The following is a 16258-nucleotide window of genomic DNA, read 5'->3' as shown; positions in this document are numbered from 1 at the left end:
AGTGATAGCAGATTTGTATGTTTTAATTTTTTCAGAAATCTCTCTGTCAGGTCAGAACATGCTATATCATGTTTAGGTGGAAACTAGCGAGCTAACTTCCTGCTAACTTCTAACTCTGTTAAATTTAATAAATTCTGTTTTCATGGATGCCTGGACGTTAAACTTAATTGTTACACCTGGTAAAGCAGCAATGCTGATCATTTTATTAAAGATGAAAGAATTTAGACAGTTTTTAACTCTCAGTGATGCTGCAGTGCTCGTTTGACTTTGGGACCTGAAGCAGACAGAGTTTTGGACCCAGATTACTCTGCGAGGCCCTGACTACGGTAGCTGTAATGCTCCGACAATCCATCAATCGATGTGGCTTCTTAGCTTACCAAAGTCTTACTAAAACATTTTTGAAAGATTTTCTAAAGCCGTGTACCACATAAAATCGGTTCGAGGTCAGTAAGCACAACCAGAATTCATACATAAGGCGCACCGGATTAAAAGACGCACTGTCAATTTTTGAGAAAATTAAAGGATTTTAAGTGCGCCTTATAGTGCGGAAAACACGGTACATCTACTTTTTAACAATAGATTCTTTGGTTAAAATTATTTATTCATTCATTCCTTCCTTTATTTCAAAAAGTAACCATTCAGTATTTTTTAAGCTATGACTCAAACAAGCATACCCTCAGATTCAGTGCATGACAATGACTTGGACTGCAGTCTGGATGTTTTGCTCCCAGTACAAGGAGCAGGGGGCCTTTCACATGTCTGTGCCCAGAGGCCAGTTAATACATAACAGATGAATATTAACCGTTTCAGCTAACTCTGGCAGTTCTTTGCAGATCTTTCAGTCCTCTGATGACCAGTGAATACGACCGACTAAACTAACACCTCACCCCTCACCTGTCTCTATTTGTAGACATATAAACATGAAAAAGATGCTTTGTTGAGTCCTTTTGTGAGTTCAGTTTGCTGAGCACTGTCTCGCAGTGTTGTGTTTCTTGTGGCGAGTGTGATTCGGCACAGTCACTGATCCTGTCAGCCGAGAGAGAGAGCAGGAGGGAGCTGAATGCCCTCTAGCAACTTGCTCAGTGAATCAGCTCGCTGGGGTGTGTGTGTGTGTGTATTTGTGTGTGGATGTGTTTCTTTGTGTGTGTTTATTCCCACATGGATTTGTGTGAGTGCAGTTTCAGTTAGGCCGGGTTTGCTTGTAAGTGCATTCAGATTCACATTGGTGTGTGTTTGTGTTACCATTCTTGTGTTGGTGTGTGCGTGTCTGTCTGTCTGTCTGATGAAATGTCCTTTGAGGCTTGTTTAACTGACCTACATCACAGAGCTGTGAAATGGAGAGGTCACAGCTGCATGTGCATGGTAGTGTTCAGAAGCTATGACACAGCTGGTGTGACATCTTCCCACCTGTGAACCACACAGTCTAACTTTGTGCACCATTATACACAAACTAGAAACTTTCTTCCAAGATGGCACCTATCCATTTCAATTTAAGTTCTTGCAATAGGTGGACATCCAGCAATAATAATACAACAAAATAACAATAAAAATAATTATTTATTTTGAGTACTACAGAATTACTAAGCTCTTCAAAGTTTGGATGACAACACACATTAAATAAGTGCGTATGTCCCAACATCCAAACATGCATGATGAATTTACATTTGTTTATACCTGCGAATTGTGCTAATTTTTACAGAAAGAGATGCATTTCATAATTAACTTAATTAACATCAGGGTGTTTGACATCATCAAGGATTTTTTTTTAGAACTTGTGTTTTGGTAAAAAGTAGCAATGCCACATAATGCAAACTCTTCACTAAAAATAAAACTGTAAATTGGACTCCACAATATGGTAGCTACACCCATCTTTTATACTCTTGGGGGTTTTTACACAATGTGCAGATTGTAACTGAACTCCAGAAACAGCTTCTCTAGCACACTACTCTCCCATCAGCTGCCCATCAAAGACTAAAGTACATAGCAACCAGGATAAGATGTAACTCTTTTCCACTAGCACCTACTTGGTTCGACTCAACTCAACTTGGATTTTAGGATTTCCCATTAGGTGATAGTACCTGCTAGGTCAGAGTCGAAAATGTGTCACCAGGAGACTGGATCCCACCAATTGGCCAATGAGTGGCAACCTTTGATGAGTAATAAGACCCTTTCCTTCACAAATATCAAAACTGCTTTTTTTTAAACCCAGCAAGAAGGAACATTACTATACATCAACATCATGGTCCCTAAGTCTGACAAAAAATCATAGACCACGCAGCACATATAGCATTGTCCCAATGTCCTCCATTCTTGTGTTGTGTTTGTGTCACATATAAATGATGGGAGAGTCTTTCTCACATGTTGCTCTGATCACCCCAAGCACATCAAGGTGGTACTCAATTGTAATGGAAAATGACCAAAACTGAGTAGAGTACAATAAAGTTGAGTCGAGCTATAGTGTCCACTCAGCTTGCTCAGCTGCAGCCTTTGTTAATGAGAAATAAGCATCCCCATTTGTACAACTGATGCTACCAATTCCAATGGAACCAGAGTCCAGAATCAATAGTCCTACTATGGCTATAAAATGGCAGTAATTTATTGAGCTTTGTGACAGATTGCTATTGGAGATATAAAGTAAGATATCACCCACAAATGTATAGTCCTGATTTTATTGACTGTGGGGACCCTGTTTTTTGTGGACTTGTATTTAAGGGCATATTCCACAACTTCAGATGTCTCACCTTTTATATCTTTTTGGCAGACCAATTTTAAAAATTGGGCAAGCAAGACAAGGACTATACATTTGTGTGTATGGTGTAACTGCTAAAGTTTTTAAAATTACCTTGCTAAAGATTATGAATATTGAATTTTATAAAGCTTCTGAAACCATATTTTATTAGGATTTTTATACTTAACCTAAAGTTGCTTTTTGATTGTCAGGGTTTTCTGGTCTTATCAGATCATTGTGATTAGAAATTCAAAATCCAGCACTTTTTTAAAAATGCCAAAACTTTGTAGATTCTCAGACTTGTACTTTGTCCACAAGGGCTGAATGAGCAGCAATATTAACAACCTGAGGGTGTAAGTCCCCTGAGAGCTGCCCAGTACTGCCACCATCTGCTGCTCTACTACCCAGGCCAGAAGATTCTGCCTGCCACAGGGAACCTCGGCACTCAGCATTCAGTCTTTTGAGGAGATTTTTGATGCAAAAAGTTTGATACTCAAAAGCAAGACAAGTAACAGCATTTTTAATCAAAACCAGAGAATTACTAATAGTATTTTGTCAGTATCTTAAAAATAAGTTAGCATTTTTTAACTCTGTTTTTATTTATTTATTTATTTATTTCTATTCAGATTTATATTTATTATTATTATTATTATTATTATTATTATTATTATTATTGTTGTTGTTGTTGTTGTAAATATAATGAACTGTCATATATTTAAGTATTTGGTGTATTTGACTGTTCTGCAGATTATATGAGGCTCTACTTTCAGCAGTAATCTGATCTCATTTATACTCTATGCTGCTTTCCAGGAATGGGGATTAAGGATAACACTGTGACAACAGGTTGATTTGACAGTGACCTGATTAGTTTTTGGTGTGTGTGTGGAAATGGGTAAAGTGATTTTCAACGAAATGAAGGCATTGCAGTCATTGAGTAAGAAAGTAGTTTCGCAAACCTCACCTTCCCAACTTCAAAACAACAATGTTTAGGGTTTAATTCAATTTTATTTTATTTATATGGCACCAAATAAAATAATGAAACATCCACCTCAAGGTGCTTTATATTGTAAGGTAAAGACTCTGCAATAACATTTCATATTATTGCAGGACGATGTGTCCCTGATTTAATCCTGTGTCTAGTGGGGCATTGTAGTAATCTGTCTGTGTTCACAGCACCATGGTTAGTTATTATGGGCAAACAACACTGGCTGATTTAAACTGGGGCTTTAGAGTAATCAGCCTCACATAACATGGTTTTCCTACTTTAACCTGATTCCTTGTTGTAATCTGTTGAGTATGAAATGAATGAAAACAAAGTCTCAAAGTTTATTGATATGGCTCGCAGATGATCCCATTGCAATTATGGTGTCGAACACAGTATTTCTTGAACTTTCTCTATCAATCATTCTGTTATTTATCAGAAAGGCTCCTCCCTCAAAAATACTTCTATCATTTGCAAAATGTGATGAACTTACTTTAGTCTTTTGATTCGTTTTTAAACTATTACGTCACTTTCGTGTTAAACAAGTTAACACTAACAGCAGTTACAGCTGAAGGGTTTTTGGATTCAGAAAACTGAAGTTTCAGTCATGTAACTGTAGATGTTGCATAGTTTTTTTTTTTTTTAAATAATTAATTCTTGAATAACCAGGCTGGTTGACTGGCTGGTTAAAAGAAGAGGAATATGTAGGATTTTAAGAGTCAGACCTTTATCTGAGCATTTGATTGAGGTTAAAATGAGGCTTAAAGAAGATTAAATATTGGATTCAGATAGTAGGATGGTCATGCTGCTCAATAATATGACACAATATGACAATCAGTCAGTCAGTGTAAGTTACGTAAGATACACTACAGCTCAAATAAACCTCCATTTACTCTCCCTTCTCAGCATGTTAATTTAATATTTGTCCATTGGTGTATTTCTTTGTTTTCCCACAGGTCCTGTGAGTGTAACTGTGTGTCTGTAAAATGGCGCTGCCAGCTAAGCACGTATGATTGGACATGGAGGCCGTCATTCCAGCCAACTCCACACAGGACGAGCTCCCACCCGACGATGACGCCCTTAACGCTGCTTTCCTCGAATACGACCCTAACACTGGTGTCGCTTCCCCGGCTCTGCCCACATTGGCATTTGAGGGAGTGAATTACCTAGAGGACCCCATCAGCCTACCGAGTGTACAGGTATCGGTCTCACTTCCATTAATTTTTCCATTTTGAGGAAAAACATGAATAATTTATCCACTTCTAGTACCTCAAATCTGCCTGGCAGACCAATAGTATAATAATTCATTGGAAATGACGGCTATCACAATAAAAAAAATATTGCATTTATTTTCATATACTTGAATGAATTTGCCTAAATGATGTTTCGATCCTGCTATACATATAACTATAGTACTTCATGCATGATGAAAAGCAAACCCAAGATGGACATTTTGATTTTGCTTTATCTTAACAAGTTAATAATGAGACACTTTTATAATATAATATATAAATATATAACATATATTTTTAAAGTGCAATAAAAATGGTTTAAAGTGTTGATGTATGATGGAGTTTGCAACACAGGTATTAACTTGTTATTAGGAAGCTGACCTCAAAGTTCCCTAATGAAACTACTACTAATTTATATGAATAAAAAAAATGAATATACAGTATATAGCTGCATGAGAGAAGGCCCTTCACCTGGGTCAGTGCAAATAAAATTTTATTTTCAATTAATTCAATTCATGAATCTAAAATAATTGCAATTTTTCCCATTATCAAGCAGCCTTACCTCAGTCTGCAATACAGCCAGTTGACAAGTGCCCATAGGTTCAGATGCCCCAAATATCTTTTATGTTTCAGTTTCGGTTTTTATATTATGACACACTGTTTTGCTATTTGTATAAACAAAACACGTTATAATTAAATTAATTTGGTGAAAGTAGGAAATTAAACATAAAACAATCTGAAAGAAGAGTATAATATTGCTTCATTCTTCAGTTGAGGAATACAAAGGGTTCACATCTCTGTTTTTTCTAAATTAGTTTCTTCTGCTGCAACAACTTGCCTCTGAGAGATGTTTACAGCTTGTTTTGTGTTACAGGTGGTGTTGATCCTGGCCTACAGCACCATTATTGTGCTGGGAGTTCTGGGTAATTCTCTTGTCATCTATGTCATCTACCGCTTCAAGACGCTGCGCACTGTCACCAACTTCTTCATTGCTAATTTGGCTGTTGGTAAGTTTATACATACACACACACGGCAGCAGCTTTTTGTTGCTACTAATATAATACTGTCACTGTGCTCAGAGCAATAAAACACTTTCTGACATGTGAAAGTGGTGTTTGTGTCTTCCTAAGGTTGTGGGGAGCTTAATCTGTTTGGGAACATAAGCCCATAACAGAAATTATTCAAATTTAAGATGATGAATTTAAGATGAGAGTGAGGTTAAAGTTTGGATTTGGTTGGTTTGCGCTATTGCTAAATTAAGGACAGGTTCATGTTAAGGATTCCTCAGGATTACATGTCTTCAAGAAATGTGCATTTATACAATACAATTTATGCAAAACAGTAGGCCAAGCACAGAGAGGAGTCCATTTTCAGAGGCCTAAGAAGATCATCATCTTTCCTGACCTTCATTAGTGCTGCTTTGGTGCTTTGATGCACTCATCAAATACACTATTCCTTTGCAAATTATTTGCAATACAGGGAGTGCAGAATTATTAGGCAAATGAGTATTTTGTCCACATCATCCTCTTCATGCATGTTGTCTTACTCCAAGCTGTATAGGCTCGAAAGCCTACTACCAATTAAGCATATTAGGTGATGTGCATCTCTGTAATGAGAAGGGGTGTGGTCTAATGACATCAACACCCTATATCAGGTGTGCATAATTATTAGGCAACTTCCTTTCCTTTGGCAAAATGGGTCAAAAGAAGGACTTGACAGGCTCAGAAAAGTCAAAAATAGTGAGATATCTTGCAGAGGGATGCAGCAGTCTTAAAATTGCAAAGCTTCTGAAGCGTGATCATCGAACAATCAAGCGTTTCATTCAAAATAGTCAACAGGGTCGCAAGAAGCGTGTGGAAAACCAAGGCGCAAAATAACTGCCCATGAACTGAGAAAAGTCAAGCGTGCAGCTGCCAAGATGCCACTTGCCACCAGTTTGGCCATATTTCAGAGCTGCAACATCACTGAGTGCCCAAAAGCACAAGGTGTGCAATACTCAGAGACATGGCCAAGGTAAGAAAGGCTGAAAGACGACCACCACTGAACAAGACACACAAGCTGAAACGTCAAGACTGGGCCAAGAAATATCTCAAGACTGATTTTTCTAAGGTTTTATGGACTGATGAAATGAGAGTGAGTCTTGATGGGCCAGATGGATGGGCCCGTGGCTGGATTGGTAAAGGGCAGAGAGCTCCAGTCCCACTCAGACGCCAGCAAGGTGGAGGTGGAGTACTGGTTTGGGCTGGTATCATCAAAGATGAGCTTGTGGGGCCTTTTCGGGTTGAGGATGGAGTCAAGCTCAACTCCCAGTCCTACTGCCAGTTTCTGGAAGACACCTTCTTCAAGCAGTGGTACAGGAAGAAGTCTGCATCCTTCAAGAAAAACATGATTTTCATGCAGGACAATGCTCCATCACACGCAGCGTCCAAGTACTCCACAGCGTGGCTGGCAAGAAAGGGTATAAAAGAAGAAAAACTAATGACATGGCCTCCTTGTTCACCTGATCTGAACCCCATTGAGAACCTGTGGTCCATCATCAAATGTGAGATTTACAAGGAGGAAAACAGTACACCTCTCTGAACAGTGTCTGGGAGGCTGTGGTTGCTGCTGCACGCAATGTTGATGGTGAACAGATCAAAACACTGACAGAATCCATGGATGGCAGGCTTTTGAGTGTCCTTGCAAAGAAAGGTGGCTATATTGGTCGCTGATTTGTTTTTTGTTTGTTTTTGAATGTCAGAAATGTATATTTGTGAATGTGGAGATGTTATATTGGTTTCACTGGTAAAAATAAATAATTGAAATGGGTATATATTTGTTTTTGTTAAGTTGCCTAATAATTATGCACAGTAATAGTCACCTGCACACACAGATATCCCCTAAAATAGCTAAAACTAAAACAAACTAAAACTACTTCCAAAAACATTCAGCTTTGATATTAATGAGTTTTTTGGGTTCATTGAGAACATGGTTGTTGTTCAATAATAAAATTATTCCTCAAAAATACAACTTGCCTAATAATTCTGCACTCCCTGTATTATTAGGAAGCACTGAATTCATTTTTATTGCTATGCAGACATCAAGACCTGGATGACCTCAAAGTTCCTACTTCTAAATTTAGATAGCAGTAAGCAGATACTTACTTACTGTGTAGCATCAAGTTGGAGTCATTTTTAACAGAACATGTCCTTCAGTGTGCACATTAAGAGTAGAATTGGAGATAGAGCATTCAGGCATCTCTAATATGGAACCATCTCACAATTTGGATTTAAGATACTGCCATCCTCTCTACTCTTGACACTAGGTTTAAAACTTTCTTTTTGATGAAGGTTGTAGTTAGTGAACTTTATCATTGCTAAATCATTAGCAGTTATTAAACTCTGGTTCTCGCTCCCATGGTGAGTCTTTTTTCCTGTGTCTCTCTGCTTTTTTCTCTTTCCATTCACTTCTAAAGAGTTGAGGCAGATGGCTGCCCCTCCCTGAGCCTGGTTCTTCTGGAGGTTTAAAGTGAATTCTAAGGGTAGGATAGGACCAGGTTTGGCTCCACGTAGAAAAAATAGAAAGCCAGTATATATTATGAAATGGAGATGGGAGGGCTTTAAACTCCAGGGATTTCCCAACTTAATGCTTCTCATAGGAGGGATTTATATGATTCTGAGAGGAAACTACTTCGGAGAATTATCTGTCATTTCCATGGCATGCAATGTTCTTTCCCCATTTCCTCAGCACTGTAAATTTAGCACATCCAGATGCTCGTTCCACTGTTAAAAGGTTGTGCCACAAACATTATGAGTCATTTCGCCTGAAAACTTCCTTTTGGGTTGTTTCTTCATGTTAATAATGTTAGTGTTACCCTTCTGGTGATCCCAATGATAAAAGTTCACGTTAACTTAATGGAGACTGCCCTTGGTAATATTCTTTTTAATGCCTGGTGATTTTGTGGATTGTCATTTTTAGATAGTGATCAATGTTTGCATGCTGCAAGCTCACATGTTTGAAGCCTGACAGTTTTTGCTAGCAAGAGAAACGACAGAGTGAGAGTGGTAGAAAGATGTAAAAAGAGTTCACAAGATGATATCCAGGAGCGGTTTGTCCACCTCTGAAACACTATCCAGTCATTCTACACTAGTGCTAATACTGGGTTCATCATTATTAGATCACTGAAATTGCATTATGAGTGTTGGATTTATGGGAATCAATTAAATGAGTCCCAAACTGAAATTCAAGCGCTGAGAATGGTCCGTCAACTTGATGTCAAGCGTAACAGGTAAACAGACATGGTCTTCTAATGCTGATGTTCTAATCTTGCACCAAGTTTAAAAGACTTCTTTGTATGTAAGTGGAAAACGCAATGTAGCCCTTTAAAGCCAAGCGTATCATATTTGATATGTGAGTTATTGTGAGTTTTCGAGACTTCTACATGATCAGTAAACCCTCCCGCCTTTTTAAAAAAAACAAATTCACTCTGAGGTTCACTATACACTCCAACTTTCCAAAAAGTTAGAATTTTCTGGTAATTATTTCATGCTTCATGCTTTAAAAGGATAAAGAGCCAAAGCATCTGTTGCAAATCAGTACAAAATAAGATAATCTTTTCCCAAAAAGCTGCACAGAGACTATACTTTTTAAAATCTCCAAATAATAAAACATCAAAAAATTCATGACAGTCAACACCAGAAGGGGACAGAAAACTCCTTGTTGTATGCACATATCTGTTTATAAAAAGTACCCCCAGCCTAGATGTGATTCACATCATCATACTCATCATCCTAGTCACTCATGCCCTGTGGATGGGGGTAGCGTCATCCTGGTAGAGACCACTCCCATTACCATAGAAATCTTTCATCATGAGATTAAGGTGAGCTCACTGAACAGATTTCTGGGGCCAGTGAACCCAAACGACAGCACCAAAATGCCGCCTGCAGCATAACAGAGTCACCATTTCTTCAACGTAGGGGTCGAAAGTTCAATTTTTTCCTTTAATTTCTAACCCGTCTGTATATGTGTGTACTGCTATGTGTAAGCTGTCGGCAATGATGACTCAAACATCTGTCAGACGCTGTGTGCTAGATCTTAGTGATGTCTCGAATTTGTTGGCTGGTTTGCGTGGGAGAGGTCAGCAGATGCTGAGATGAACTGAGACATTTGTTGTTTTTGTGACACGTAGACATTTTAAAAGGAGGAATCAGAGTTTTCTTTACCAATATGTGAAAATGTGTGAGCACATAAATAAGGATTTTATACGGAGGATAGAAAAGTGACATCTAAAGAGTTCATTAGAATTCCAAGAGACGCACAAACCCAATTTTTCCATTTTCATTTTATATCAAGTATGATGATCCATTTTTTTTAGCACAATATACTTTTAATGTTAGAGAAGGAGACAAAAGAGGTACAAAAGGCAAAAATCAAAAGAGAGTTAGACTTGTGATGTGATTTAAAATGACAATAATCAGGTGTTTCTAAGAAATAAAGTCTTAAATTTTAATGTTTGTTTAAAAGAGCGCTTTATTGGTCATAATGACTGTATGATCAAGCATTTATTTTTGTTTTGTTATTTCTCTTGACTGTTAACATATTTTAAATGTATTATGTATGTCAGAGGTTAATATAGGCAGTTTGGATAAGATCACTCAAATCTGATAATAAAGAATAGCTACAATCTTGTTTGACCTCACTAAGCATAGTGGAAATAAACATTTACCATTGAGATAGTTTTTGATTAAAAAGATGTTTAAATATTTACATTTTTATTAATATTTTAATATTATTTTACCCCTTTTTAAACCATAAAACATGGACAGGTGACCAAATTTCTCAATCCATTTATTTTTTTAAAAAGACAGGAAAGGAGTACATTAATATTTATTTCAAAAATCAACATCTTAGATGACACTGTGCACAAAACGGGAGACACATTTTCTAATGGAAAAATTATGAATCGATCACACACTGCAGCATTTGGGGTCACCGGCTGTGAGTGCAAATGTTTCCATTTCTTTTGTGATGTTCCACTGAGATCATGCCTTTAAAACTATCTGAACAAGCTCATGAGTGCACTCCCCAATGTCTAACTTGCACAGACCCAAATGCTCTATAGTCATTGTCCTCCAGCACTGAACTACTCATAACCAAATCATTAACATGAGCTTAGTTATTACTACAGTAACTCATGTATGTGGTTTCTTTCCCAAATTGTATGACTTAACTGCAAAGATATGTTGGTAGAATTCATCTGAGAAGCACAGACACCTTTTTGAATGGATCTGGACTTCGAGGGCCCGTCCATAATTCTGATGCTACAGTACACGGATAAACATTCCTAAGTAAGTCTTTAAAGCCTTTAAAGCCATCTCTGTACCCGAGTATTTGAAGAAAAAGCAAAGCAGAAAATGATTGCACAGTTTCAACATGTGTTTAATGGGAAATGGAATGAATCTGCAGATAAAACATGTTGAATTCTGTCTTTTTTTAATGAAATTTAAATAATTTGTTTAAAACATACCTGCAACCCCCCCCCCCCTCCCCCCCAGGTATTCATTTGTCAAGCACAGTTGTTCTTAAGTGAGAATTCAAGATTTTTCTCATTGTTTTCAGTAAAATAATGTGATGTGCACTAAATAAAAAATTTAAATAACTTCCCCGGAAAAATTCATACCATAATTTAGACATTGGGGAAGAATATGTAATCTATGAATAAATAGATGGGAAACTCAAACGCATCTAAAATAAATGTCAGATTAAGTCATCTGCATTTGTTAATGAGATGTAAATCTAGATTTATTTCAATTTCAGTTCTATTAAGATGCTTTTTTTTTTTTTTAGAAAATGTGTTGGTCTTGATTGTATATGATTAATCAAATGAGGTCTTTCACTATTCATAGAGTTAGAGTCAAAACTAAGCAGCAATGAGTGGAGCAACAGAAGACTGGTATCACGTTACTGAAGTTTTGTTTTCTCACTGTAATGGACTCAACTGCCTTTGCACCAGTTTTACCTTTTTAATGAGTTTGGAGACTGTTGGTGTCAACCTGAAACATCAAACACGACTGAACAGCAACAGAAGCCGAGACCAGCTCTTAATCACCTGCTTTGATACGTGACAGGCAATCTCACCTCAGTTTTATTTATGTCTAATGAGACAAGGGTACACAGTCTCACATGTCCCCTGGCTGTGATGCTTACTTGTGAAACTTCACTTTGCTGCATGATTCACTGTACTTTGTTTTACAGCAACTATTCATGTTCAAACTGAAAGATGGGTTGCAAATCTGTTTTTTAGGTTTTTCTCAGAAATACCAATACAACTGAGACAGTTTTGCCATAAATTAACATGAACGAGACATTCATGAACTAACCATTAAATGCACAAAATGAAAGCTATTAATTAAGACATACGAAACAGCCCAATAAATCTTAGTAAATTTATTCTTCAACCAAACAGGTGAATTTATATGCTAATGAATATAAAAACTGAGAAGTGATGGAGTGTGACGTGGAAGGGAAATTGCCTTTGCTGTCAGAGCTTGTCAGGCCTGAAGAAGCACAATAATATATTTTATTCAGAGCATACACTTTAGGGAGCATTGATGTAGCAGTAAACAAGACAACAAGCACTGATGGACAGGTAAGTGTTCCTTCATATAGAGAGAAGTATCAGTACTACAAGGCGTGTTGAGCTAAGAGTGCACAGACAAAGACTCTCTGCTAAGAGACCGTTTGTTATTGTCGATAATTCTTACAAACACACACAAATGCCTCCTCCTATTTTTGTTGATGTTTAAAAAGTTGTTGAACTATCATAGACCTCTGTGTTACAGACTTCCACTGTTGTCTAAAAGTTACATATTGTGTGAGTGAATCCTCCTATAGCAGCGGTCCCCAACCCCCGGGCCTCGGACCGGTACCGGTCCGTGAGTCGTTTGGTACCGGGCCGCGAGAGTTGAGGCTCATGTGTGAAATGTATGGTTTTCAGGGTTTTTATCGGTTTTCAGCGTTATTTTGTTATCGTTTTTATCGTTAACTCGGTTTTCCTGGGTCTTTTCACGTGTGCTATGAATAAATCTCTTTTTTCGAACCGCACTAGTTTTATTTTGTTGTATTTATCCGCGACACCTTATTGCCGGTCCGTGAAAATATTGTCGGGCATAAACCGGTCCGTGGCGCAAAAAAGGTTGGGGACCGCTGTCCTATAGTATTGCAATGTGTTTGGTAAATGATGATGAGATATCACTTCATGCTGCTTGTATGAGATTAGCATGTATGCTAAATAGTTTAGCTCCTTTAGTTAGAAACAACTTTTGTTGTTGATGTTGTTTCTTAATAACAGAATGAAATTATGTGCTTTTTGCTTTATATTTGGTGGCAGTTTTCCTCAAGAGGCGGCAAAGACCAAAATTAGAGAACCACAAAAAAGCTCACAAAAAACAACCATAAAAGATGCCAGCAACTGGAAACGAACAAAAACAACAAACAACAATCAGCACACAAAGAGGAACAACCAAAACAAAACTCGCAACAATAACCAACAGTAAACACAAATCTGAAGACTACAATCCAAAAACTAAAAAAGAACAAAAAACCCAACCACAACAGAAATTTTTACCAGCCAACATCAACCAAAACAACAACAAAAGAGCCCAAGAACCAACAACGTAGAAAAACCCCATTATCTTCTAACACAAACCAATAACTGAAAAATAATTTAAACTAACAACCAAAATTAACATCAGGATTTACCAAAACCAAAATCATCACAACAGATAATAAACAACCAACAGAATCCAAAACCCAAAAGTGAAAAACCCAACATGACAGCAACTATTAACAATCATCAACAACCCACAAAAACAGCAATTATCATCCAATATATACCAACAATTAAAAAAAGCAATACAAAGACAAGAACACCACCAAAACCCAACAAACAAAACAGAAAAACCTAACCACCACCGCAGAAAGTATCAAAAATCAATAAGCGGCAACTAAATTTACCAATCAAGAATAAAAACACAAACATCACTATAAATGCCAATGAAAAAAGCCCCACAAGCCAAGAATGTTTGACGTAAACACAAATTATGTTGCACAAAGACAAGTAGCTTACTTACTCCTAAAAGATAATGTGTGTGATTAATTTTGTGAATAATATTATGATGCATCTTTAAAAAAATTCACAACAATAAAATAAGTATTTTATGTCCATAAATCTTTCATGTGTTGTCTTCGGAGCTAATTTTTTCAATTCTGTTCAGTTGCCTCAAGGCATTTAATAGAAATGGATGTGATTGTGAAAAGTGATGCTAAATCCAAACCAGCTAAATCGATCTTAGGATTTGAACAGGATGGCCTAGTTCAGTAACTTCTTGCTATCATACAGTGTTGTGTGAGGAATTTCCTTAAACCCTTCAAATGCTGACAAAATAATGTGGTAATGGGTAGTTCTAGTTTTATTATGTATAATAAATGCTAAACAAGATGGCTTTGCATGCAGTCACAGCTCGTTGTACAACTGCTGTACAGTTTGGCTAAATACTTCACCGTTTCTAAATGAAACATAAGAATACGTTATGAAGCAGTAAGATGAAGGCAGAAACAAACACGTGCTGTATTGTTAAAATCTCTTTAACCATGACTCGATGACCTACATGCCTTTTGGTTTTAGTTTTTTGAGGCGCTGCAATCAGCTTTGTGAGGTCCCTGGCATCCCCTCTCCATCTGTCACAAAGTACGAAATGAGCAAATGAAGAAAAAGAAAATAAATAATTAGATGAAGCGCCATTTGCTTACTCGTGTGTGTGCTTAACTCTGCGGGTGTGTGTCGTGTGCAGTAACATCTTTATATAGCCCCGAGACTCGCTTGTTCCGAGAGGAGTAGAGAAAATTGGATGCAAAATAAAATCGACCGTTGGCCATCATTAATAAATGCTCACACACACTTACTGTTCATGTCCTGGAAAAACACTATTAACTTATTTTTGCCTTTTGCAAGTTTTGCAAATTAAATCCTCAGTTAAAACTCAGTTGATTTTTTTTCATCAGTACTTCCTTGCTTCCCTTAATTAATGCACTGTGGTTTGTAACCCAGCTAGGCTTAGACATAATATCAGTGGCACTATATATGTCAGTTCAGTTTTAATAACATTGATCCAGTTCACAGTAAGGTGTTTTATATTGTAAGACAAATTCCCTACAATGTTAGAGTGAACATCACAGCAGTCAGGCAATCCTTTATGACTCGCACTGGGTAAAAGCTTGAAGGAATTACAGAAAGGGACCTCATTTAAAATAGGCTGGGGACGGTTAGCTACCTACCTCGATCAGTTGGGGGTTAATACATTCCCTTCTCGTACAGGAACATTATTTTGGCGCATTTGTCTATTTGAGCATACTTGATATATGTGTAAGATACAGTGATTTGGTAAAAATGGGTTTGATAGGTTTTATATATGTGCATGCTCCAGCTTGCACACATATAAGCTGAGGCGATCCCAATCCAGCTAAGAGACATAATCTCTCCACACCCTGGGGTCTGGCCAGGCTCTCCTCCTGGTAGGACATGCATGAAACACCTTTCCAAGAAAGCGTCCTGAGGTTGTATCCTGATCTAATGCCCGAACTACCTCAGCTTTCTCCTTTCAATGTAGAGGAGCAGATTCTACATGTATCTGAGCTGTTAACCATAGGTGAGGGGGTACGGTAGATATTCTAGTGAGCTCACAGCATTTCTTTCACTCTTAGCTCTCTCTCACCACAATAGCTCCATACTGCATCCACATTATTACAGATGGTTCACCAGTCCCCCTTGAGTGGATGTAATAAGTTTAGAGATAAAATGCTCATACCCACATAGCAAAATTGGTATGGCCCGGACCTGGCCCACACAATGTGCTTACACATGGCCCACATACTGCAAAAAATGCTGGCCCTTTGGCGGCCCAGATCTGGTTTGCCAGAGGTGGCCCATACAGACACACTGTTGGCCCTGTGCTGGCCCAGAACAGCTTCAGCTCTGGCCCAAGATGTCAGCCTAATGTGCACCTTAATCAAGCCATGTAATAACAACATGTGCCGGAACATAACAGTGCAAAAGCAACATGCCGAAACTCTGTTCAGACTGATTCTTATATAGCCCTTTTTTCTACTCTCCAAGATTACTCAAAATGCTCTATACAACATTCACCCACTTTCTCTAAACTGAATGCTTCCTAACTACATTCATACTCTTGACATACAGACTGGAGGAGCCAGGGATCGAACTACTAACCTTCCAATCAGTAGGTGCCCTGTTCTACCTCCTGAGCTACAGCCACCCAG

General features: G+C 37.8%; 1 protein-coding gene across 2 annotated transcripts in view; it reads left to right on the top strand.

Moving 5' to 3' along the window:
* Positions 1–16258, top strand: part of npy2rl (neuropeptide Y receptor Y2, like) — a 70972-nt gene that overhangs the window by 33693 nt on the left and 21021 nt on the right. For both annotated transcript variants that reach the window (XM_039605253.1, XM_039605255.1), the window contains exons 2-3: positions 4667–4909; positions 5817–5949. In XM_039605253.1, the coding sequence (XP_039461187.1) occupies positions 4730–4909; positions 5817–5949 (313 nt within the window). In that variant the 5' untranslated portion in view covers positions 4667–4729. The remainder of the gene's footprint in view (positions 1–4666; positions 4910–5816; positions 5950–16258) is intronic.

Source organism: Oreochromis aureus, linkage group 3 (genome assembly GCF_013358895.1).
Source record: "Oreochromis aureus strain Israel breed Guangdong linkage group 3, ZZ_aureus, whole genome shotgun sequence".
Lineage (NCBI taxonomy): Eukaryota > Metazoa > Chordata > Actinopteri > Cichliformes > Cichlidae > Oreochromis > Oreochromis aureus.
Note: the sequence above shows the minus strand (reverse complement) of the source record. Positions and strands in the feature narration are given on the sequence as shown.